Source organism: Lampris incognitus, chromosome 1 (assembly GCF_029633865.1).
Source record: "Lampris incognitus isolate fLamInc1 chromosome 1, fLamInc1.hap2, whole genome shotgun sequence".
In the NCBI taxonomy this organism is placed as follows: Eukaryota; Metazoa; Chordata; class Actinopteri; order Lampriformes; family Lampridae; genus Lampris; species Lampris incognitus.
In genome coordinates this window covers 19,664,939-19,691,191 of record NC_079211.1, presented here as the reverse complement: position 1 = coordinate 19,691,191, position 26,253 = coordinate 19,664,939, and the positions used below count along the sequence as shown (strand labels likewise).

At 41.8% G+C, this 26,253-nt stretch overlaps 1 protein-coding gene across 1 annotated transcript; it reads left to right on the top strand.

Moving 5' to 3' along the window:
* The first annotated feature begins 9,950 nt into the window (after positions 1–9,950).
* On the top strand, positions 9,951–23,739 carry dctn4 (dynactin 4). The gene is made up of 13 exons (XM_056285526.1): positions 9,951–10,156; positions 10,844–10,914; positions 11,059–11,237; positions 11,522–11,565; positions 11,764–11,871; positions 14,849–14,922; positions 15,178–15,290; positions 15,563–15,672; positions 15,799–15,872; positions 21,239–21,293; positions 22,140–22,247; positions 22,405–22,502; positions 22,662–23,739. The coding sequence occupies exons 1-13, from the start codon at positions 10,022–10,024 to the stop codon at positions 22,879–22,881; spliced, it is 1,389 nt and encodes a 462-aa protein (XP_056141501.1). The 5' UTR covers positions 9,951–10,021; the 3' UTR covers positions 22,882–23,739.
* Positions 23,740–26,253: the final 2,514 nt, after the last annotated feature.

Genomic DNA, 26,253 nt, shown 5'->3' with positions numbered 1-26,253 from the left:
CCTAAGCTGTTCTGGTGCTATCTGGACACTGCTTGGCATCCTCCTCATCATATTCTTCATATATCTTATAATTACATTATAACTCTGTTATCCTCTTTCAATGTTGTATTGTGTAAATTGTGTAAACACAACATCCATTGCACGTCTGTTCGTCTTGGGAGAGAGATCCCTCCTCTGTTGCTCTCCCTGAGGTTTCTTCCTATCTTTTCTCCCTCTTAAAGGTGTTTTTTTCTTTATCCGACGAGAGGGTCTAAGGACAACATGTTGTGTTGCTGTAAAGCCCCCTGAGGCAAATTTGTAATCTGTGAAATTGACCTGTCACTCGTCAACAGCTTGTGTAAATTATTGTTTGTTTGTTTTTTATTTCACAGTCTTGAGAGACAGTATTAATTCAGTGTACATCTCATTATTCCATAATTAACACATATAAAAAAACTCTTGTGTATACGGTGATAGTAATGTATTTTTACTCTCATCATTTTGTCAAAATATGATACACAAGCAGTCCAGGGTGTCTCCCCGCCTGCCGCCCAGACTGCTGGGATAGGCTCCAGCATCCCCACGACCCTGAGAGCAGGATGAGCGGTTTGGATAATGGATGGATGGATGGATGGATGATGCACAAGTATAAAAATGAATTATTCCTATCTTAGATCATTTCCCCCCCAGAGATTGCACATCAACAGCCTAAGAAAGTAACACATTACAGGGAACAATAGCACGACAATGAGTTTTACTGTAAGGCAAACTGAGCATTAGCACTCTTTATCATTTTTATATTATTATAATGTATTATTTGATTATTTTAATTGAACATCAGCCAACAAACCAGCTGTATAGTGTATTTACACACACACACACACACACACACACACACACACACACACACACACACAAACACACACCAGTGTGTCTGACCCTCCTATTTTTTACTTCATTTTTTGACTCATTGGAGTCTAGGGCAGCTTTTGCATGATGCATGCGTTAGACATGCAGAAACAGAGAGACTAAAATACCGGAATTCCATTTGCATGTGCACGTGTGTTTGTGTGTGTGTGTGTGTCTGTGTGTCTGTGTGCATATGTGCATTGAGCGGAGAAGAGGGAGCAACACATATATCAACAGAAAGTGCCCCCGGGTTGTTATCTCTGCTTCATAGTTTCCATAGAGCACTCACTTAGAGTCCAGCTGGTCTGTAATTGATTTAATATCTGCCAGGTCAAAAATGACCCGCAAGACAATCTGTGTACCCTGAAAGTATACTGCCTTTATGAAAAAAAGGGCTCTTTTTCTAATGCTGGTGTTTCTTCGGGCAAAAGTCATCAAATGTCAGGCAGAAAAAATTTTACTTGGACGTCCCTTGTTGGCATCAAACGCAGAAATAGGAAAGTCGAAGTTGCAATTAGTGGGTACTTTTGAAAGTTGGTCAAAGTTTACGAGATGAGTAATTGACAACTCACATAGAGATCTTCAGCTGCACCCACACCAGTAGCTGTTAGTAGAGTAAGAAGAGCATCATATCGGCTTTTTCAGAAAGCAAGGTAGAACCTTCCTGTCGCTTAGTGCATTGGTTCTCAACCTGGGGGTCGGGACCTCCAAGGGGGTCACCAGATGGTTGTGGAGGAAAAAATAAAACAAACATATTTTAGACTGGGGAATGGTTTTTACATTACATCACCTGTACCAATTTGATTTAAAATAGATGTTATTGTATGTTTGAGAGAGTCAGTCAAAGTGTGTGTACATATGACTTGCCGTTATTTCAATAAATTTAAAAACACCAATTTAAGCCAAAATCGAATTAGTTGTTCTGTCTGTGGGCAAAGCAATGGTCTCCCTGTGTGAGTTTTGTAGCTTTCATGTGTTATATTACACCAATCCCTGAACAGTCTTGAGCAGACAGTTTATGAGTGATCGATGTGTTTGCATCAGGGTGTCGTGAGTTAAATGTCCCAGTGCAATGGTGGTGCAAACACTAACCTGGTTATTCTGGGGGGTTGTGACTCGAAAAGGTTGCGAACCACTGACTTAGTGGACATTTAGAGCATACCCTAAATAGCATCCGGATGTGGGCCACTTCCAGCAATGACGCGGCACTGATGGCCTTCTTCTGGCCCCGACAAAATGGATGTGAGCCTGAAATGGCCCACATGTATAATAGCAAATATGGCCCAAATATGCCAAATCAAATGTGGGCTTTTTTTGGCAAAGATGCTGTGCTCTCAGCAACATGTAATCTGGATGTGACCCTGAAGTGGCCCATGTGGTAAATGGTGAATATGGCCCAAATATCACAAGACAAATATGGGCCACTTTTGGCAAATATGTGGCACATATTGCTATGGCTTGGTTCTGGCCCAGATCTGGCAAACAGGAGGGGACCACCCAAGTGCCATCATTCCATGCGGTATGTGGCCGGATGAAGTGTCGGGTGTGGGCCACAGCAATTTTGCTATCTGGGACTCACACTGGGCTCGGGCACGGATGCCTTGTACCGTGCACGAGCACAATTGTCCCCCTTCCCCACTCCCCTGCTGGCCTGTACTCACATTGTGCTTAACGTTCCAAGCCCGAGCACACTTACCTTATCACGATGCAACTTTTTTTGTGTTGAAGAGAATCAGTGATTGGCAACCTTGTAGAAAGAAGGGAGTGCCGACAGGCTTTACTGAAGGAACAAAAGTCCCATGAGCACTGCATTTATTCTGGAAACCTCAAGAGGCCTGTGAACCTTATTCACATTCATATTTGGGGTTGCAGTGTGCACGAGTGTGTGTGCCTGTGTGTAACTGTAGTTTTTCTCCACGTGTCTTTGACAGAGATTTTGAAACAAAATTTGCCTTCCCAAGTGAAATGGTGATCCAAATATATCAAATATATCTGTAGCCTACTCCAAAGCATTATGGCAGAGAGAAAAAACTGTATAAGAGCTAGCATTTCTTTACAGTGTTTTCTTGTCAACTATTGAAGATGCATGTTCTGCTATGTTATCTTTATTGAATAACCACCTCCGTGAAGGCTTTTGCAGATTGGCCAATACTGACATAAATTATCATAAACCCACTCAGCCTGACAAGCAATTTTCCTTCAGGCATGAACGAGTAAGGTTTGTTTAATAATAACCTCTGTTTATCACTGAATTAAAAAAACAGGGGTGACAATCACAAAGCTAGTCACTACTCACATAATCATGATTCATGTTTGGAACAAAATAGAATAGACAGGGTACTTGACCTCTGTTGATAATGTCAAGCTGATTCATATAGGGCACCACAAATGCACAAAGGTATAAATGTTAATGTGATTATCCAAATTTCAACCTAGCCAAAATTTAACATTTGTTTTTGATCACTGCATAATTAATTAAGTTACTGAAGGGGGCTCTCATACCGGTGGGCGTAAAACTTGGTACCACTGGCGGTGCCGGCGGAGTTTTATTGGGGGTCGCTCAGTCGGAGTTTGGGGGTGCTGGATATACCAGTGTACGCACACACGACCAAACGCAATTGCACGTGGTAAGAGTTGCTAATACACACACCGAGCATCACAAAAGTAGACAGAATCAGACAAAAGCTCACACAAACACAAACACACACACACACACAGAGCGGGCTCGGCGACAGCAACCTCATTCACCGCTGTTGGTCTAAAAACAGCGTATCAGACCTCGATCCAGATCAAAACCAAAACCGTACAAATGCGATATAACACAACACGACTGCCATTTCTCTCCAACATCCCAAAAACCGTAACAAACCGTTAGACGCCTAGCATAACATACAATCTCCGGGTATATAACAATGCTGCTGGCTCCCTAGTAAGCACTGAGTGCACAGCTCATAGAATAAAGGATAACTTACAGAATATAAATAAAGAATAATGGTGGAGCATGAGAACAACTGTTACATGGCAATACTTGGCCTAGTAACACAGCGCCATTATAAGACTGTCACTCACCATTAGACGTCTTCACAGAAGACGTCTGTTATTTTGATTGTTGGCAAAGGCATCGATGATTTCATCAGTGTCCAAATCTTTTGTCCTCCTGGTGTTTATGGCCAGCAATGCCAGGTTACTGCTCTGGGTGTCCCCACTGCTGTTCCTCAGGTATGTTTTTAAACGCCGGAGGCGAGAGAAACTCTGCTCACAGCTTGCTGATGACACGGGAAGTGTTATTGATATGCATATCAGTTCTTGTATAAACAATAAGTGACAGGAACTCCATGGCGCTGTTAATGGTGTGTCCTTGCTCTTCTTTTCTTTGAAGCAGCCGGCAGACCTGGTGTAACTCTGCAGCCAAGTTCTCCTCATCGATTCCATAATACCGGGACCGTGGCAGTATAGATTGTTTGTCCAGAAAATATGTGCATTTAGGGCTCAGGGCTGTCACACCCATCAGCACATCATTTGCTTATGTTGAAAAGCGTCTCCTCATTTCACTAAAGAGTGTGTCAATAGCATGATAGAACGAGTGCTTTCACATGTCATCCATGGTGTCACGCCTTCTCTCTACTGGAGACTCGACTACAAAACCCTCCAAGTGTCGAGGTGGTTGGGCCTGTCTTTTCTTGTGTGGTGGGCTCTATGCAGTGATGCCAGCCTTCAAGCACAGGACCTCTGCTCATTCTCTAATATTTTCCATGAATCCTCTGTGCGTTTTTCAGAGATGGCAGTGATTACAGACTGGGCCAGGTCTCTGGCCGATGCTAGATCAAGATCCGGTGACTGCAGCTGACCAGACATGAATTTAGTCACTCTGAATAGATCCTCAAAGAGAGTCAGATGCAGGACAAACTGCTCGTCTCTGATAGCACGTATAGCCCTTAGCTCGGATGGATGGATGTTTATGAACTGATAACTTTATATGAATATGTTTTGGTGTAACGTAACAGGAATAGAGAAGACGTTCTACATCAGCTATTACCAACACAGTCAATTTTAGCTCCTATCGGCACTGTAGTCATGCCAACATCGTTAGACGAGCTCGTCCAACGATGTTGGCATGACTACAGTGCCGATAGGAGCTAAGTCAATTCATACCTTACCTTCATTCATACGTTGGTATAGAGAGTTTGGACCAACTGATACCATATCTAACATTTATACGTTCATTTCAATAAAGATTGACTACTCAAGGAAGGAGAGGTGAGAGAGGATGGGGAGAGAGAGGAGGAAGCTATGCCAATTAAGTGGCGTCATATTTGTGAGAAACAAGATGATTTGGAGATACTGGAGCATGTTGAGGTTAGGTGGCTAAGAGTAACTCCCTGTTAAACACGTTATTATGATTATAGTTCCAGTCTGACCATGCATTAGCCATTTTTGTATTGAGGTAAAATTTTATAAGGAAAATAAAAGACATTTCTCTCAGGTACATGGGACTAGACTCATAGGACTGAATTGACTATGTATACGCTCTACTTTGTTCTACTAAAATAGACAGCTATTCAAAGCTAGTAAAATAGACAGTTATTATAAATAGTTCATTGTAAATTTGTTTTAAGACAGTTAGAGTTAAATTCTGAAATAATGTTGATTTACTAAAATTATATTTAATCTGTTTAAACAGCAACTTTTCCCTGAGGGGTATAAACATGCTGTGTGTTCTCACGATCACTGGAGGGGGGGAATTTCAGGGCCTCTTTGAAACTACAATTAAGCACTAGGGAGGAGGTCCAGAGGTGGCTGGAGGCCTTTGATAGGTCATCCCAGTTTACCTGGAGGGTGGCAAAAACCTATCCTGCTACTGAGGATTCTGCTCACCACAACAAGTACAGAGTAAGAGCATTCACGATAAATGAATGTTCTTTGTTTTATGATTGTTTAAATAGTAAAAAAAAAATTAATGAAGCATTTCTATGTTCTAAGGTTGACTTAAGATGTCAGCACAACACACGACATTTTTCATCTACAAAAAAAGAACACATTCTGTCCAGCTGGACTCTACCTTGTACTGAAAAAAAACTACTTTCAGTCAAAACAGAAAGTCCAGGTTAGCTATTAAACATAGTAATAATAATATCATAATACCATATCAATCATTTTGAGGTTGCATACTGTTTAATCAAGGTAACATGCCCATGTTTCAGTTCCATTTTTTGTAGATCTGGTGACTGCCACAATCAAGAGGGGTATTGTTCCATGTGACCATTAAAAACCAGCATAACCACTACTTGACTTGTGCTGAGGCCTTGCAGCACCGGGATGTGTCAAAAGAAACAGTAGAGAAACTGACGAAATTGTTTGAAAGTGGCCACTCTCTCGCTTCAGCACTGAACACTCTCAAATATGACCTTCGGGAGGAGCAGGATGATTCGTATGTGTGTGCCTCCGCAGATCGCTCCACCAGCTCCGGCATGAAGTGTTGTTACAGGTTAATTTCATGAATATCGCTCCTAACGTATTGCTTATTCAAATACAATCCCAAAATGTATCATATGCTTGAAGTGTATCAATGGCATTCAAATTTCCCCGTTATTTTATCTTTAAAATACCCCTGACACAATTGTGTTTCATTGCCAGCTGTCAGTTCATACTTAATACAACTAGTAGTGATCATCCTATGGACATTAGTTATTTACACTAAGCTATCCTAGTGGAGATTAACCCATTTAAAAAAAATAAATCTAAAGAAGCCCAACCTACAAAAACCAACCTGAAAATGATGTCTTTGTTTTACTTAAAAGGGTGTCAAAAAGAGTACCAGCATGTGTTTTTATTGTCATTACAGATTATACTACACCATTTTCTTCTGGGGATGGCATGTTGCGCAACCTACAGGAATGTCTCAATGCCTACAACAATGAACAATGTGAGATATGTGCTAAGATTTGCACAGACGATGGTCAAACCATGATTGTTGTCTGCAGTCCTATAATGAAAAGAGTGCACAAACACGAAAAGCACAGTGGAGAGATGATGTTCGTTGATTCATCAGGAAACTGCGACCGATCGAATGGCAGGATTTTCCTCCTCCTGACACATTCAACTACAGGTGGGCTACCACTGGGAGTGGTGATCACAACCTCTGAGTCACACAATACCACCAGTGTAGGACTCACGTTGCTGAAGACCATTCTTCCCGAGGAAGCCTTTTATGAAAGGGGACAGTTTGGCCCACAGCTTGGCCCACAGGTCGTAATGACTGACTTACATGCATTAAACATCACTACAGTCAAATACTGGCCTAGAGTTGGCAGCACAAATAGATAGATTTCCCCTGGAATAATTTGTGAATACTGAAATGTAAGTTTCATTTAATAAGGATATCCATCCATTTTCTGAACCGCTTATCCTGCTCTCAGGGTCGCAGGGATGCTGCAGCCTATTCCAGCGGTCATTGGGCAGCAGGAGGGAAGACACCCTGGACAGGCCGCCAGGCCATCACAGGGCTGACACACACACACACACACACACACACACACACGCACACGCACACGCACACACACACACACACACACACACACACACACACACACACACACACACACACACACACACACACACACACACACACACATATTCATACCTAGGGACAATTTAGTATGGCTGATTCACCGAACTTACATGTCTTTGGACTGTGGGAGGAAATCGGAGTCCCCAGAGGAAACCCACACAGACATGGGGAGAACATGCAAACTCCACACAGAGGATGACCTGGGACAACCCCCAAGGTTGGAATACCCTGGGGATCGAACCCAGGACCTTCTTGCTGTGAGACAACCGCACTAACCATTACACCACCGTGCTGCCGTATTATATTGTATTATATTAATAGAACCATCTTGACCTATTTCCCTGAAAAAATAAAACAAGTCTTGTAGGTAACCTAGCAGCTGTGCTGGTCAAAGAAAAAAAGTAGATAATCCCAGTTCTTGCCCTTTGTAATCAAGTCTCATATTCCTTTTAAATCTCATTTGACTTTGAGAGGTTCAAATTCTTTCGATCTTCTTCTTTGGTTATACTCACGGACTCAAACTATTTTTATGCATTTTTATGCGGCAGCCTTTATGTCCAAGACAAATATCCCTCGGGACTAATAAAGTGATCCTGAATCTTGAATTACCAGTCATTTTAATGTTGTTAGCTGTAATGTTGTTGTAATGTTATCAATGAGCATTTTGAAAGCACCATTTATATATAAGAGCATTTTCTTGGGTACATTTATCAGTATTTATATTACATATAATGGGAAAATGGTCACTACCGATGTTATTATTACATATTTTCCTTTCACATAGGTCAGCCACATTTGCAGAAATCAATGATAAATCAATACATGACATCCTATTCCTATTTATCTCTAATGTTCCTCTACCATTGTTAATACGTACAAGATTCTTTGTGTCAGTCATATCTTCAATGACCGCACCACTGTTATCAGTATGATCACTTCTCCATAAACTGTTGTTTGCATTGAAATCACCGCACCAGACTTCCCTTTGACTTTCCTCCCCCATTATTTCCTCAAACACCGCTGCAGTTAAAGTATGGTGTGGATTATAAAGATTAATTACTTTGAATCTTGTGTTCTGTACATCTCAACAAGTGTGCATTTATGTCTACCTGAATGATTAATTCTTCTGTATGCTAAATTATCTTTAATGAATGTGACAAAGCCACCCCCCTCGATTCTTTGCTCTATCATGTCTGACTGAATTGTATCCTGCCAAAACAAAATCTAGATGTGGTTTAAGCCATGTTTGTTTAAAGAAAATTATATCTGGTTTGTCATTTAAATCCTTTATGACCTTCTTAAATTCCTGTCCATTTGCTAATAAACTTCTGGCATTCCATTGAAAGATGTTACATACCATTATTTTGTAATCACTGGACAATTCATATGCGAAAGGGTTCATAATTTCTTTTATCATTTTACATTCTGTACTTGATATGATCCCAAGGTACTCTTTTGCTGCTTCCACAATAGTTTCGATTCTCTCATTCCTATCATTTTGTTCCAATCCTATGTAAACCACTTTGCATATAAATGCAGCAATATTTACTTTATCAATTAAGATGGTCCCCTCCTTTATTCTGCATTTGTAGGAGGTCTGATTTAGGCCTCTCTGATGAGTCTGTTTTCTTTAATAAGAGGATCATGACTGTTTCTCATGTTATTCCTTTCAGTGCTGTTTTCCTTTGCTACCTGTTCATTGTTGACCCTCTTAACAGCCTGTGCATATGAAACTTTGTTTAGCATTTTAAATTTTTGGATGTCTTTTGCATGCTTTTGTTCTGCACATCCCCCCAAAAGCTGATCACCTCCACAATTGCAACATTTAACTAGCACATCTTGCACATCTTTCTTTGCCTTTGCACTGACCCATTCTTTGACATTGGAAGCATATTAACCCATACAGGTATATGGGTTTTAACTTCTTTACCATCCAGGGTATGCATTTTCAATACAATGTCTTGTTCTTTACTCACTGCACTGCGTATACAAGTTACGTATTATTCAAATACTTTGCAAACTTCACTTTGCCTATATCATAGCATTGGCCACCAGTGGAAATGCTCAGCAAAAACAATTATAACATTCCAGTCATTGTTTTGGTTTTCAGCCCTCGGGCTTGTGCCTGCCCTAGTTCTCATGACCGTTTCACCACACTCTGTTCCTGCGCTGCTTCCACCACTATTTCTACTTTTCCTTTTCTTCCTTATGGACGCTTCTTTCTGTCACTCCATACCTCCATAACACCAACCTTCATCCTCACTCCCAACAGTCATGATTGTCACAGTCACAGTACAGTTGTTTGTATATACTGTACATTTTTCCCGTTCGCCTTTCTCTCACGCCCCCGACTCCAAATTTTCTCCCAAGTCGGTCCGATTTATCGATTAATTTAAGAAATCAGTGTAATCGGAGACGATTGCGCGCAGCGTCGCATGTAAACGTTTCCCTGGTTGAACACCCAGGGGCGCCACTGAGCGGACCCTTTTAAAGCCGCAGACGAGACGACTCGCGGTGACATCAGCGCTGGTGTATACTTGAGTTTTCGTCTCCATTGGTTCGGAGATGGCATCCCTTTTGCAGCCAGATAGAGTTCTCTATCTGGTGCGTGGGGAAAAGAAGATCAGGTCCTCTTTATCTCAGCTTTATTTCTGTCGTTACTGTAGTGAGCTACGATCCCTGGAATGTGTGTCTCACGAGGTACGTAACGTTTTCCACCGCTAAGGTCCATGAATTGGCATGCTAAGCTAACCAAGCTGTTTAGCAGCTGGCAGCTAGTCTACGCTGCCTCGGCTTCCTTTATTTGACAGGTAGGCGGGCTTTGCCTTACAACCCAGCTGTTGCTGTGGCGTAGCCGCTTGTCAATCAGCAGTTACTCGGCAACCAAATGATTGATAGAATATATCTGACGTGTGTCTTCCGTTTCTAGGCTAGCCTGCTAACTGGCTAACGTCGGGCCGCCGAATGTCCACATCTTTACCTAGCTAATCTGCTAGCTATCGGCGCTGTTGGAGCGCATCTAATTGTTCAGTTAATTGATTGTGAATATATATATTTTTTTAATAAAGAACATGTTGGAGAAGACAATAATGGCCCTATCCTTGTCAATATTGCTATTGTGAACAGTGCTGCCAGTTCTTAGCTTTAAATAAAGCTAAGGGTCACAATCAGACACCACACCCAGACAAGAGTATTAAAAGATGCTGGTGCTGGTTTGGCAACGTTGTTTTTGATGTTTTTATAAACTTTTTATTACACCCAGTTCAGCTGCTAGTATTTCAAATATGCTTCCTTAAAATGCATTTTGTTTACCCCCCCCTTTGGTAAAAGCGATGTTAATTGCTTTCTAGTTACTCTTATAATGTTGCTACTTTCTCTGGTGTTCAGGTGGACTCCCATTACTGTCCAAGCTGCTTGGAGAACATGCCCTCAGCAGAGGCAAAGCTGAAGAAGAACAGGTGAGGCAAAAAAAGTGCAAGTGATATATTTGTATATCTCTCAAATAGGGCAGTGTCCTTTTAGTGTTAAATACTAGAATTAATTTATCTCAGTGGGTGTGCTTTTTAATTCTACTAACTTCTTCAATTATTTTTGTGGTCAAGGTGTGCCAACTGTTTTGACTGCCCATGTTGCATGCACACCCTGTCTACTCGGGCAACCAACATCCCTGCTCCTCTGCCTGATGATCCCACCAAGACAGCCATGAAGAAGGCCTACTACCTGGCCTGTGGCTTCTGCCGCTGGACCTCCAGGGATGTAGGCATGGCAGACAAATCTGTTGGTAAGGATCTCAGCATTTGCACTGATCATAATGAAACAATGAGGATATTTAAATTCGATCACACAGGCCCATCCGCAAAGTATGAGGTATAAATGCCACCTTTCACGTTACAATTTCAAAGTTGATGAGAGGGGATGACTAATACATGACTTTGTCTCAAAGTCCTAGAGATAGGTTTGTTTCAAGGCTAAAATCTCTTCCTTAAGACAAGATGGCATCTTTCCACTCATAGATTTTGCAATTGTCTTCTGTAACTGTAAGCTTTTTGTGTTTGTCTTATGCAGCCAGTGGTGGATGGCAGGAGCCAGAGAACCCTCATGGTCAACGGGTATGTTTCCCAAATGTGGTCTAAAACACTCTCAAAAGTAGTTCACATTTCCCGATCACAAGTTCATGTGGTCTATAATTTAGATAAAACACATTTACAAATAATTCTCTAAATAAAGGCTGTGTTATTTCCATTCCAAGTTGTTGTTTAAAAATGCATCATTTGATTAGACTATATGGCATTTTCTTTCCCCTATAGATCAACAAGCTGATAGAGTATTACCAGCAGTTGGCCCAACGAGAGAGACAAGAGAGAGACAGGAAGAAGCTGGCTCGGAGACGACAATGCATGCCTATGGCGTTCTCGGTAGACTGCACCCTCTGAGCTTAGCACTCATCTAAGCATATGAACTGCTGATACTCGGCAGCTTTTTGCCCTGTTAAAACTTTGCATCTTCTTTGAGTGATAACAGCTGAAATTTAAATCGTTGGTTAATTTGCAAAAAAAAAAATGCATGTGTTGTCAGTTGTACACTAAAGTCGGTCATGCTTGTCATTATTTTTTAAGTTGATGATATTGGTGGCAGAATCTAAAATTGGCTATAAATCCGATATTTAGCGTATTTGATCCAGTAGTCTGAACTATCGGAAAACATACACTGATGACCGGGTAACGTTGATCATCTCCAACCAAAGGTACATGTCAAAGTCTGGGTAGATTAGATCAGCATTTCACAACCTAGTCCTTGAGGAACCCCTATCCTGCAGATTTTCATTTTAACCCTGCATAGGTATCCCTGCTTGTACTTACTCAACCAATCATATCACAGCACTTAATTATGCAAGGTGTGCGACATCTGACATAATTCATTGCTGATTGGCTGAATAACTACAAACGGGTACCTATTCAGGGTTGCAAAGAAAATCTGCAGGATAGGGGTTCCTTGAGGACTGGGTTGGGAAACACTGGATTAGATGGTAAGCGAACAATCAGTTCTCGTAGTTGGTGTGTTAGATGCAGGAGTAAAGTCCTGAAGGAATTTGACATGGGCCAAATTGTTATGGCCAGACTACTGGGTCAGATCATCTCTGAAACAGCAAGGCTGGTGGGGTGCTTCTGGTCAGCAGTGAGTATCTGCTGACAGTGGTCCGAGGAAGGAGAAACCACAAACCGGTGACAGGGTGTTGGGGGTGCCCAAGGCTCATTGATGCACGAGGGCAATGAAGTCTGTCCCGTCTGGTCCGAACCGACAGAAGGTCTACTGTGGCACAAGTGACAGAAAATATTATTGATGGTTACGGGAGGAATGTGTCACAGCACACAATGCCTGGCACCCTGCTGTGTATGGGGCTGCATAGCTGCAGACTGGTCAGAGTGCCCATGATGACCCCTATCCACTGTTGAAAGCGTCTACAATGGCTATGCAAGTGCTGGAACTGGACCTTGGAGCAGTGGAAGAAGGTCACCTGGTCCAGTGAGTCCTATTTTCTTTTAGACCATGTAGATGGCTGTTTACCTGGGTAAGTGATGACACCAGGATACACTGTGAGAAGATGACAAGCTAATGGAGGGAGTGTAATGGTCTGGTTAAAGTTCTGTTGGAAAACCTGGGTCTGGCCATTCATGTGGACATCAATTAGACATGTGCCAACTAAACATTGTTGTAGACCAGCTACAACCCTTCATGGCAATGGTATTCCTTGATGGTAGTGGCTTATTTCAGTAGGATAATGCACTCTCCCACAGTGTACACATTGTTTGGGAATGGTTTGAGAAACATGAAGTGTTCAAGGTGTTGCCCTGGCCTCCAAATTCTCCAGATCTCAATATGATTGAGCATCTGTGTCCAATCCACAGCTGTTCCACCTCGCAGCTTATAGGTCTTGAAGGATCTGCTGCTAATGTTTTGGTGCCAGATACCACAGGACACCTTCAGGGGTCTTGTAATGTCCATGCCTCAGCAGGTCGGCGCTGTTTTGGTGGCACACGGAGGACCAATGGTATATTAGGCAGGTGGTCAATGTTTTGGCTCATCAGTGTATTGTCAAAATTTGTCAAAGCTGAAGATGGATTAGTAAATGCACTTCAGATCAGCCAGTGATATTAGTTCCGGTCAGTTATTTCTCGAAAGTCTATTAGACCAGTTGTTGGATATCAACATGAGGACTGTGTACATTTGGAGGACCAATTGCATTTTTTTTATTTTTGGATTTGTGGATGGTTCATTATAGTGAGACTGGCTTGTGAGAGTCTTTCCAACACACTACCATCCAGGATGGCATTAGCTGTTCATAAAAAGGAACCGAATTCAATTCAAAGATCTCACAAATGTTGAAGACTTCAATCTAGTGCTGTTCACTCTATTTTATTAACATTCACCTCTTTTTCTCAAAGCTAGAAACCAGAAAACTAAGATGCTATTGTGTGAAATACTCCAAATTTACAGCCTCATGGTTGATGATGAATTGAAGAGGAACTTGATTTTACAATTCTTGATGGAGCAGTACATATGTATAGTCTACATGGTCAAACATTTTTCCTCTGCTTTCTAGTGTTTGTCTACATTATATTTATGTTAAATAGTACAAACCAATCTGCCCTGCAATGTCAAAATGTAATTTGAGTACCTAAATCAGCTTTGAGATCCTGCAACCATTTTCCATCACTTCAGTTGCTGTTGCATGTCACCAATTGCCACTAATGTTTGCCAAATCGCTTTGTTTCACCTGGTTTCTTATTCTCTCTTTTTTTTTTTTTTTGCTTTTGCACACTGATAATTTGGTTTTTACCCTCCCTCAGCAACACACAATTCATGTGGTGGTGAGTCGTATTTTTCACAACTTGAGTAGTCTAATCATGTACAGTAGCAAAGTCTCCTCCTATCCCCCTCACCCTGTCTAATCTTTAGCTGAGTGACCTCCCAGATCACATGAATGTTCCCCAGGGTAAAGAGATTGACCCAATACAATAGGAGCCTTCATGGCCTTTTTCAGTTAGGGGGAGCGAAGGAATAGGACACATTTTATTCCAGTTTGGCACCAGCTCAAAACATTTTACTAAAGACTGTTAAAGCCCTTAAGCTTTAGTCTATCAGCCAATAATTTCTCTCCCCCTGCTGTGGCCAGAAAACTTCTATTTTTCACACTTATCACAAGACAATTGGTTCCCCCCCCCCCCTGTTTGTTTTTTGTATTTAAGTCAAATGCCATTTCCTTATATGTCATACGTTTCCTTCTGGGGCCTAGACCTGAGAGTGTTATTAGTAGCTTCTAACACACTATCTTTAAATTAGCAGTTTTATGAGATGTTGTGAGTTCTCATTAGCCCCCCCAAAATATTTCAGGAGAAGTATGGTCTTGGAACCAGACTGCAGAGACAGAGGCCTGGTGCGCCCGTATCAACTTTGGCTGGCCTCTCGTGAGTAGCTTTTATTAGTGTGATGAAAAAAAACAAACAAAAAAAGTTGAATAGATTCTGGGTGTGAGGAACTTGTAAATTATGCTATTCTGTATAAATAACCAATTTCTTGGGATATTTAGGTGAGGACGATCATCATTACTGCAAGCCTAAAAATGCTGTATATGACTGATCACATCAGTGGCATATTCACACAATTCATCAAGAGAATACAACTATCTTAATAGTAATGACTCCTTATGTTTGCTCCTCTAGCCTCAAAGAGGGTGAGGAGCAGAAAGAGATCATCATTGAGCCGGCCCAGGCCTTTGATGAGGTGGAACCCTTGCCTGAAGATTGCTATACCAGGCCCATCAGCCTACCAGAGGGTAAGCACTTGTCTAGAACTTGCCACACAATCTGATGGTATCCTGATTGCATATACCTTTTAACCTATGATTTTAAAAACTGCCTTTGGGTTGGTCATACTCATCTTTTTTTTAATTTTAATTAGCCAACATATAATGCTTTGCCATGCCATTAGTTTAGAGACTTTATGTTAACTAACTTGGTCGTTGCTTTGTACTACATTATGGACCAGCTAAGACCCTGCTTTGATTGGGAGTAGAGTTGAAAATGTGTTTTTGTAACATCACTCCAGTGACTACTCTGCGCCAGCGTCTCCTGCAGCCTGACTTCCAGCCTGCAGGGGCGTCTCAGCTCCACCCCAAGCACAAGCATCTCCTGATGAAGCGCTCACTACGCTGCAGGGTCAGTACCGGTGCTACAGTACAGGACTGCATTGCTATGCTATTTCTAATCAAAGGCTGGTCAAAATGTTTTGTAGATGAAATTTACACTGTTATTTATTTATAATTCTTGTTTTCCCTCCTCTAGAAATGTGAGCACAACTTGAGCAAGCCAGAATTCAACCCTACTTCAATAAAGTTCAAAATTCAGCTGGTGGCTGTGTAAGTATTGGTCATCCTAATACTAGTCTGTTTTGATTTGCATCATTTCTCAGTTTTCGCTTTTAGCCTCAAAATGAACTGTTAACCTGTTTGGTGTGGTGGGTGCCAGATACTTTGATGGTTCATTTTCAGTAAGTTAGTTGTGAATTTTTCATATTGACAAATGCTATTAGTTAAGGGCATTCACCCCCCCCTTAACTGATAAAACACACAATTTCAGGATGACTGTTTTTACTGTAAACAGCTACTGTCATTATGTTTAGTGCTCTTTGTACTTCTCACAAAAAATAAAACCAATTAATACATAGTATGAGTAAAGATTTATTCTAGTTAAACTAATGATTTAACTTTACGTTTAACCCAAGTTAATTGAGTAAGAAATGTCATAACTAGAAGTGTAAAGAACAAATGAACAGCTCATGCTGCAGGGTTTCAATTTTCACTTACTGCACCAGCACCATTGTGATGTTTCGAGCACCATTGTGATGTTTCGAGCACCACTGCTCTTCATCAGACTAAAATCACAGTGTACAGTGCCATCTTAAGATACTAGTCACATGGTACAGTCACATGACCAGAGTCTGATGTTACATGGAAATAGGTATTTGTGTAATGGATACTATCTCCACATCTTCATGCACATATACATACATATATAACATGCGTTCATATAAATACACACACACACAATAGTGTACATAGCTCTGCATACATTAAGCACAATTTCAATAGTGTGAGGTGATAAATGAAAGATATCCCCAGAAACAACAGTTCATCTATGTACAAAAAAATGTATGTAGGTTGCAGGTTGAGGAGAGACTGGAGAGGTGGAGGTATGCACTGGAGAGAAGAGGAATGAAAGTCAGTAGGAGCAAGATGGAATACATATGCTTGAATGAGAGGGAGGACAGTAGAATGGAGAGGATGCAAGGAGTAGAGGTGACGAAGGCATATGAATTTAAATACTTGTGTCAACTGTCCAAAGTAACGGGGAGTGTAGAGAGTGGTGAGGAAGAGTGCAGGCAGGGTGGAGTGAGTGGAGAAGAGTGTCAGGAGTGATTTGTGACAGAAGGGTATCAGCAAGAGTGAAAGGGAAGGTTTACAAGATGGTTGTTAGACCAGCTATGTTATATGGTTTGGAGACAATGGCACTGATGAAAAGACAGGCGGCGGAGCTGGAGGTGGCAGAATTGAAGATGCTAAGATTTTCATTGGGAGTGATGAAGAAGGACAGGATTAGGAACGATTCTATCAGAGAGACAGCTCACGTTGGACAGTTTGGAGACAAAGCAAGAGAGGCAAGATCGAGATGGCTTGGACATATGTGGAGGAGATATGCTGGGTATATTGGGAGAAGGATGCTGAACATGGGGCTGCCAGGGAAGAGGAAAAGAAGAAGACCAAAGTGGAGGTTTATGGACGTGGTGAGGGGAGACATGCAGGTAAGTGACTGGTGTGACAGGACGATAGATGCAGAGGACAGGAAGAAATGGAAACTGATGATCCACTGTGGCGACCCCTAACGGGAGCAGGCGAAGGAAGAAGTAGTAGTAGAAACTCTATGTACAAAAAATATTAGGAGGTAGACAATAGAGTGTCCCTACCTACCCTTGTGCTTGTAGGCCGTGATCAAGTATGAGAAAACTCTCTAGAGGCGCTTCTATTTGTCCTATAAAAAGTGCAATATTTCTAGCCAGAGACAAAAAAGAAAAGGAAAACACAGATGACCAGTAAAATAGATGACAAGTAGTATACAGAGGATATACCTAGCAAGTAGTGGATTTTTGGAGTCATAAAAAGGGGACAATGTCCATTTCTTCATCAGGGTCCTTAAATGCTTGAACATAGTACCTAAAGTATAAATCCAAAATAGTTCATGTTTTTAGATTGGACATGTTCAACTTCCCCTCTGTGGAAGTTGAACGTGTCCAATTCCAATATAACAGAGAGGCAGCAGTGTGGTTCATTAGATTGAAGTGGTTGGCCACAGGGCTCTTATGGTCATAGTTTCTGATGTTACTTGTGTGTTCTGAGATTCTGTTTTTGAGGGGTCTGGAAGTTTTGCCTATGTATACAAGTCCACAGGGGCATTTGAGCATGTATACCGATCAGCCAAAACATTAAAACCCACTGCCAGGTAAGTAAATAACATTGGTTATCTTGTTACAATGGCACCTGTCAAGGGGTGAGATATATTAGGCAGCACACAGGTGAACAGTGAGTTTTTTTAAGTTGATGTGTTGGAAGCACAAAAAAAAGGGGGGGGGGCAAGCGTAAGGTTCTGAGTGACTTTGACAAGGGCCAAATTGTGATGGCTAGACGACTGGGTCAGACAGCTACAAAACTGCAGGTATTGTGGGGTTTTCCCGGTATGCAGTGGTCAGTACCTACCAAAAGTAGTCAAAGGACGGACAACCGGTGAACCAGTGACAGGGTCTTGGACGCTCAAGGCTCATTGGTGTGCATGGGGAGTGAAGGCTAGCTAGTCTGGTCCGAGCCCACATAAGAGCTACTGGAGCTCAAATTACTTACAAAGTTAATGCTGGCTGTGATCGGAACACACAGTGCATCACAGCTTGTTGTGTTATGGGGCTGTGTAGCTGTAGACTGGCCAGAGTGCCCATGATGACCCTTCATGGCAATGGTATTCTCTGATGGCAGTGGGCTCTTTCAGCAGGATAATGTGCCCTGCCACACTGTACACATTGTTCGGGAGTGGTTTGAGAAATGAGCAAGAGTTCAAGGTGTTGCCTTGGCCTCCAAATTCCCCAGATCCCAATCTGGTTGAGCATCTGTGGGATGTGCTGGAAAAACAAGTCTGATCCATGGAGGTCCCACCTCACAACTTACAGGACTTAGAAATATCTGCTGTTTACGTCTTGGTGCCAGATACCAGAGGACACCTTCAGAGGTCTTGTGGAGTCCACGCCTCGATGGGTCAGAGCTGTTTTGGCGGCACTAGGGGGACCTATACAATATTAGGCAGGTGGTTTTAATGTCTTTGCTGATCGGTGTATATTATGTTGTTGGTTTTACATGAGATGATACCTTTTTAATGGTGAACATTTCCCTTGTGTGTGGGTGATAGAATGTCGTGGTTTTGGGAGTGAAATTACACTTGATTACACTTGTAATTGCCTGGTTCCACATGACTCAGAAATGTAGGTGGGGTTAGTGGGGGGGGTTAAGTGGACAATCCCCCCTCACCAACATGTTCCTGAGGTTTGGGGGTCTTTTAAAAACAATCTGTGGTGGGGGTTATCCAGGTGTCCTTCGAGGGCAGGGTCCGTGATTACAATATGCTGATGTTTTTTGATGACAGCGGACATTTTTTTGGCCAGAGGTGAGTACTGAATAGCGCAGGTGATCCCGTTGTCCGGAGTTTTAGTCTCGGTGGCGTTTAGGCACTCTGATTGTGTAAAATTGTGTTACCCATTTGCTTTTGTACCCTCTTTGTAGGAATCTGTGTTACAAGTCTGTCGTTTTTTTTATTATTTTTTTTTAAATCAGTGTCTGAGCTGCATATGTGGCGTATCTGATTAAACTGAGAAATAGGGAGGCTGATTTTTTTGAAGGTGTCGGGTGATACAACTGTCCATGTAGCAATGAGTTTCTGTCAGTGGGCTTGCTGTTACTAATATGTCCAGAAAGTTCATTTTGGAAGGGTCATAGGCATAAATCATCACAGCCATCAATCTCAGATATGCGTTCTGTGTGTTATGGAAGTCTTGAAATGAACATTCACCCCTTTTTGTGACTCCTTAAATCTATTACTTGTCATCTATTTTCCTGGTTTCTGACTGGAAATATTGCACTTATAGGACAAATGGAGGTGCCTTTTTAGTGTTTTCTCATACTTGATGACAACTTACAAGCCTGACGGTAGTTGGGGACACTCTATTGAGTGTCTTCCTCCAAAAAAATTTTTTGTACGTGCATACTTTATTTTTTTGTACATAGATGAAATTTTGTTTTTCACCCCACACAGTTGAAATATATTTTATGCATGCAGAGCTGTGTACACTATCGTGTGTGTGTGTGTGTGTGTGTGTGTGTGTGTATTTATATACATGTATATTGTATGTATATGTGCATGCAGATGTGGCGATGGATATTTGTGCAATGGATACTATTTCTGTCAAATCAGAGACTCTGGTCATGTGACTGTGCCATGTGACTAGTGTCATGTGGTTTAAGATGGCACCCATTGTGATTTTAGTCCGAAGAGTGATGGTGCTAAAAACATCATAATAGTGTTGCTGCAATAAATGAGTGAAAACTGAAGCCCTGCAGTGTGTGAGCTGTTCGTTTGTTATTGTTGGCTCATTTTTGGACCTGCACCTGCCCTTTTTTGGTTTGGATGTGCATGTACTAGGGATGGGTACTGTTAAGAGTTTAACGGTACTACTACTCTTACCGATACTGCTTATTGAGCCAGTACTTTTAACGGTACTCTTATCGGTTCTTTTTGTTTTTGTTTTGTTTTTTTAAGAACAGAATTAATATTGCTTTATTTTCTCATATCTGGACAGTGTTTAAATCATTGACCCATGTTTGTGTAATTCAGTTAACTGTGTGTGGGCTCCAGGCTGCTAGCAGACATAACATACCTGAGGTGGATGGGGCAACAAGAGATGAACTACGAACTAGGCAGCATTCCTCCGCCTGTATTTGATGAACTTTCGCTAGATGTTTTGAAAGATCACTTGTATCCACTCTTACATGCAAAAGACTTGCTGCACTTGTGGCAACGAGCATTGTCCGCATTGACTCTAATGAAGCGTAACCAGACTTGACCATTTAGTTCTCGCTCCGCCATTGTCACCGTGTGTGTGTGTGTGTGTGTGTGTGTGTGTGTGTGTGTGTGTGTGTGTGTGTGTGTGTGTGTGTGTGTGTGTTAGAGAGCTCTGGCCCCACCCTTTGGCTCACACATATGACAGGCTCTGAGAGAGAGATCTGTCCTCTTGGTTGGGAATAGTGAAAATGCATCACAGGCAAATGTTTTGATCTGCAAATTAGAAACTGAGTTGGTGAGGTAAGAGGTGCAATGTAACATTTATGTAGCCTAAATAAGTAGGAAAATTATTTGCTAAATTTCTCCAATACCGATGGCAAGAACCGTTAATGTCGGAGCTTATCAATACTATGGTCTTTTTGATAATTTAGCACTGGTGGCCGTTTAATATCGGGTTTTGGTACCCATCCCTGGAAGCCACATTCCCACTTTGTATATAACTAGAAGTGTAGACTCACATACAACCCACACATTTCCAGTGTTATGTAGTTGTCAACCTTGCTTTTAATCTGAATGCCATCTTGCTTGGTTACAGCCAGTTTGATTCATTTGCTTTCTATTCCTCCCACAGGAGCTACATCCCTGAAGTGAGAATTATGTCCATTCCAAATCTCCGGCACATGAAGGTCAGTGTCCTCATTGGTTTTGGAGCCTCTGGTAAATACAAATTCAGCAGTTTCATAAACTGGTGAATCTTGACTGGGAATGTAGCAAATATTTTTCAGTCTTTTTGATAATCTGTCTTTTTTAGACAGTCAGTTTTTACACTGGTGTTATGCTTAATTTGGTTTTCAATTTGCCATTGGCTGTGTGTCAGCAATGCTAACTAGGTAGAGGCCAGTCTTTTCGATCTAACTAGCACTTAATTTTACTATGACTACTCCTACAACTTGGAATACCCATCCATTCATCCGTTATCTATACCTGCTTGATCAAATACAGGGTCGTGGAAGGCTTGAGCCTCTCCCAGCAGTTAATTGGTAGAAATGACAAGTCACCAGTCCATTACAGGGCCTACACCCAGTCACTCGCACACCATTCACAATTCACACCTATGGGCAATTTAGAGAACTGAATTCACCTAGCATGCATGTCTTTGGTATTTGGGTGGAAACCAAAGTACCTGTAGGAAACCCACACAAACACAGGCAGAACATGCAGACCGCACAGATGGACTGGAATCAAATCCATCCCTCTTGCTGTGAGGCAGTATTGCTAAACAACTAAGCCACTGTGTTGCCCAAATTGGAACAATGATAAGAAAACTGCTGAGCATACAATTTAAATAAAAAGCCAAGCGGAGGCTGTTGAGACAAAAACCCTAATGCCCAAACCGTGGGGGGGGGGGGTGACTTTAAACCATCCATTTCTCCATGCTTTACCTTGCTAGGCACTCAACCAGCCTTTAAATGGAAAATGAAAATAAGTCTTAAAAACAAATCTCCTTCTGCTTTTGAATCGTTTCTACTCAGGAGAGCCAAGTGCTGCTGACTCTGACCAACCCAGTGGAGAACATTACTCACGTGACACTGGTCGCATGTGAGGAGGGAGACCCAGATGACATTAACAGCACTGCCAAGGTACGTTTCGCGGCACTGCTGAGCTAAGGACCACATCCGCAAAGACTTAAAGCATCTTCTTGCTCGTCATGTTAACATAACTATGATAGCCCTGTAAGGAATATACCAAAAAGTGATATCAAAAAATGCTGAACTGTCTTTTTGTTCGTTTTTGCAGGTCTTGGTGCCCACTAAGGAGCTTGTCTTGGCGGGAAAAGATGCTGCTGCTGAGTACGACGAGTTGGCTGAACCCCAGGATTTCCATGATGACCCAGAGTAATAGAGCATACCTACACACACACACACACACACACACACACACACACACACACACACACACACACACACACACACACACACACACACACACACAGAGGTTCACAGTTTGTGTATGAACTCTCAGCATGGATGCTTTTTTTTTCTCTCCCCCCACAGTGTTGTCGCGTTTAGGAAATCCAACAAGATTGGTTTCTTCATCAAGGTAATCCCTCAGAAGGAGGAAGATGGAGATGTCACTGTGTCATTCAAGATACGCCATGACTTCCGCAACCTGGCAGCTCCCATTAGGCCAAGTGAGGAGGGTAGTGAAGCTACGACTGAGGCCATTTGGCTCACACAACATGTTGAGCTGAGTCTGGGACCACTTGCTCCTTGAGAACATGAACACAGACAAACACAGTTACACACATTTACTCCTCAGGCCAAGGGTTGGGAAGCAGATCCAAATTATTTGCCTGGATTTTTTTTCTTTATTTTCTTTTCTTAATGACACAAAGGTGTCTTTGATTCTGCGTATAACTACCTGGTGACATTATTCAATTTCACAAAGGATTCACCTGTTTAGAGTTGTGTAATGCAGATGTGAAATAGTGCTGGAGATGCATCATTTAACATTGCCTCAGTGAAGTTATGTATATTTACTGAAAGATTTTATTACTGACAGTTTACCATAAGACATGGTATAAAAGTGGGTTACCAATCAAATTTGTAAGCAGAATCAGGATTCACAATCTATTTGACTCCCAACCCAGCCGGGTCCCGTTCCCCACTTCTTGCTTACGCATCTTCATTAACAGTATATACCCGCATGCAGTAGCAGTCATGAATATCCTATTGTGGACAATGTCATTTTACAGTTAAAGATGATCTGAATTTTGATCATCAAGGTTGTTCTCTTGGCTGGGGGCAGGTCCTGCCCAAACAGTTCGGCACATTTTATTATCAAGTCAAGCATTGGGTTTTGTTGGCTGTTTAGCATATGTAGTAAAAAGCTCTGTATATGCACATTATAAGGTTTGCATCAGTTTGATGCATAAAGACACTATCATCCGTTGTAATATGAAAAACGTTTCGATGGTTTGAAGAATTAAATGACCTCTTTCAGTAGATGTCTTACACTGTTGACACTTGGTTTTCCATCTTGTGTGTAAAATCTGAAATTCATTCTTTGGTTTGTAGTTAGATGGAACCTTACTTTCAAAGCTGTACTGGCTAATAAAATGTGATATAGTAACTGACCTCTCTGCACAGCTGTTTTGTCTTTGGAGTAACTTGAATTTCAAAGTAGTTTTTGCCTGAAAATGTGAGTTTTACCTTTCTTTTTTGTAATTATGATCATGGTTTATACTCTATTTTTACCACATGATGGGGCTATAGACAAATAGTTACTTGCTTTGCAGCGACTGCTCACAGAAGCGTTGAGACGAGCATAACCAATAGCACCGAGCTAAGCTAGGATAGTGCTTCTTGTGTCATTTTACAAGCTGTTGAATTACTATACGTGACATGTAGTTTACATGGCTAACTCAAAGTTACAATTTGTTAACACAAGTTTTTGATTGAGTAGACTCAACTCCCTAGACAGATTTAAAAAAAAAAAAAGGTACTGGGAATAGGCAGGAAGGGAAACCCCACCTCCATCTGGACAATTACCTGTTTCAAATGTAGCTGTGATGCAGCTAGATGTTATCTCTTTTCCGACATGTAGTCAGAAGGAAGCGGGAACAGCTTTTGCCCACTGAGATAGCACAAAACAAGTGACAGGGCCATATATGAAAACTCAAAGGGCTGTTAGAAGGTCAAATTTTGGGAATTCGGTAGAAACAGACCATGGATTGGTGCTGCTGCTTTTCCCATAGTCCCTTGAGTGAGCAGACCATAGACCCAAAGCAGACCCAAGCTTCCCCGACTCTAAACCAGTTAAAGCCACTAGGATCTCACTTTCAGATTCTCAACGGTTTAATTGGACTCCCAATTTTGGTTGGACTCCAATTAGCTGCTTGCATCTGCAACAAATTATGAAATGTTTGTTCCAACAGAAAGTTTTGTCTTTTTATTCAGTATTGGCCCTTCTGTATTTGAGGATTGTCTGTGCATAGGACAATGCAAGGTGGTCCAGTGGTTAGCACTGTTGCCTCACAGCAAGAAGAAGGTCCTGGGTTCGAATCCCAGGCCGTCCCAGGTCCTTTCTGTGTGGAGTTTGCATGTTCTCTCTGTGTCTGTGTGGGTTCCCTCCGGTTTCCTTCCACCATCAAAAAGACATGCATGTTAGGGTCAATACTCCTGTCTGTGCCCCTGACCAAGGCAATGGAAAGAAGAACTGGAGTTGGGCGCTGCAGCTGCCCACTGCTCCTAGACAATAGGATGGATTAAATGCAGAAGACAAATTCATTGTAAGAATACAGTGACAAAATAAAGTGGCTTTTTTTTCTTCATCTGGAACATCTGAGTAGCATTGGAGTTTGCAAATCCATTAACTGATGCAGGCTTGTCGTGTTTCTCTGGTAAAAGGCTGTCTGCTGTGTAAACACTGCTATGCAGTCTGGGTAATAAAGCAGGGATTTTCCTTTATCTTGGGCAGATATGAACAGCCCAGAATAGGGGCCTGTGCGGGAGTCATAAATCACCTGTGGACATCAGCTAATACAGAACAAACGCAAGTAGCCCATACCACTGACATACAGCACGGGAAAAAATAGAAATGTGTGCTAATTGCAGTTTCTGACTGAGTACTGTTGGTGTGTTTGCTTTGGTCCTGGAGTCTGACAGGACTACTGGGAAAAAGGTGCCCTGAAAGTAGTAAATACTTGCCATGTAAGGGAGCCATGGACAATATTAGACCAGAGTAGATGCTGATTATTTTCCGTTTTCAGACACTCCTCTTAATTTCTCCAGACATGTCTAAGACCATGTGATTTCTTTTTTTTTTTTTAATGAAAAAGAACATAATTGCAACTGACTGACTGGTATATGGCTAATGGCTTGGGCAATTTGTGCTATAACCTTATCTCTGACCCATGAACACAAATTAAACTTTCTCGGGAACATGGTCATGCGGGGGGAAAAAAACCAGGCTTCTGGTTGCCAGGACCTTATTTTCCCTGGATCGAGGCAGGCGTTATTTCATGCGCAATGTGCTCTCATTTGCAGAAATATTAAGTTGAAATCGTTACCGGCATTACAACAGTGAGCTGTTTCAGTGGAGCTGACTTGATACTCAGTGATATTTTTTAGAAAAGACTTTGCTCTGTTTTTCCTTTCCTTCCCTTTTCCACCTTTCTTTTCCTTTCATTTCATTTGAGGACTAACGTCTTTATTTATAAAGACAGCCTTGACCAGATGAGAAATTCCTTACTGAATTACAAGTTTGACTCCGTCCAGGTCCTTTCCACAATTACATCATTCCACAAACCACCAGTAACTCACCCCCAGACTATGCACAATACAAGTAGGAAGAAAAATGAGGAAGGCTACACCTCAACAGAGGCAGTGAAGTCAGTCAGGCTAATAAAAGGTGGGATCTCAGCATACGCACAGTGATATGACATATCCTTTCTCTTGGCGGTTCATTTAGTGCCTGCATGAGTGAATTGCACAGCATGTATGTGCATGGAGGCAGGCATGTTTTCTCCATTAAGGTAACACCTCAGGTCTGTCAGGCAGGGCCGTGAGTATTACTCATTACTCCTTGGAGGAGTCTGTATCCTCTCTTGTTCGTGGACTGTGTTTTTTTTTAGAAGTGGAATCA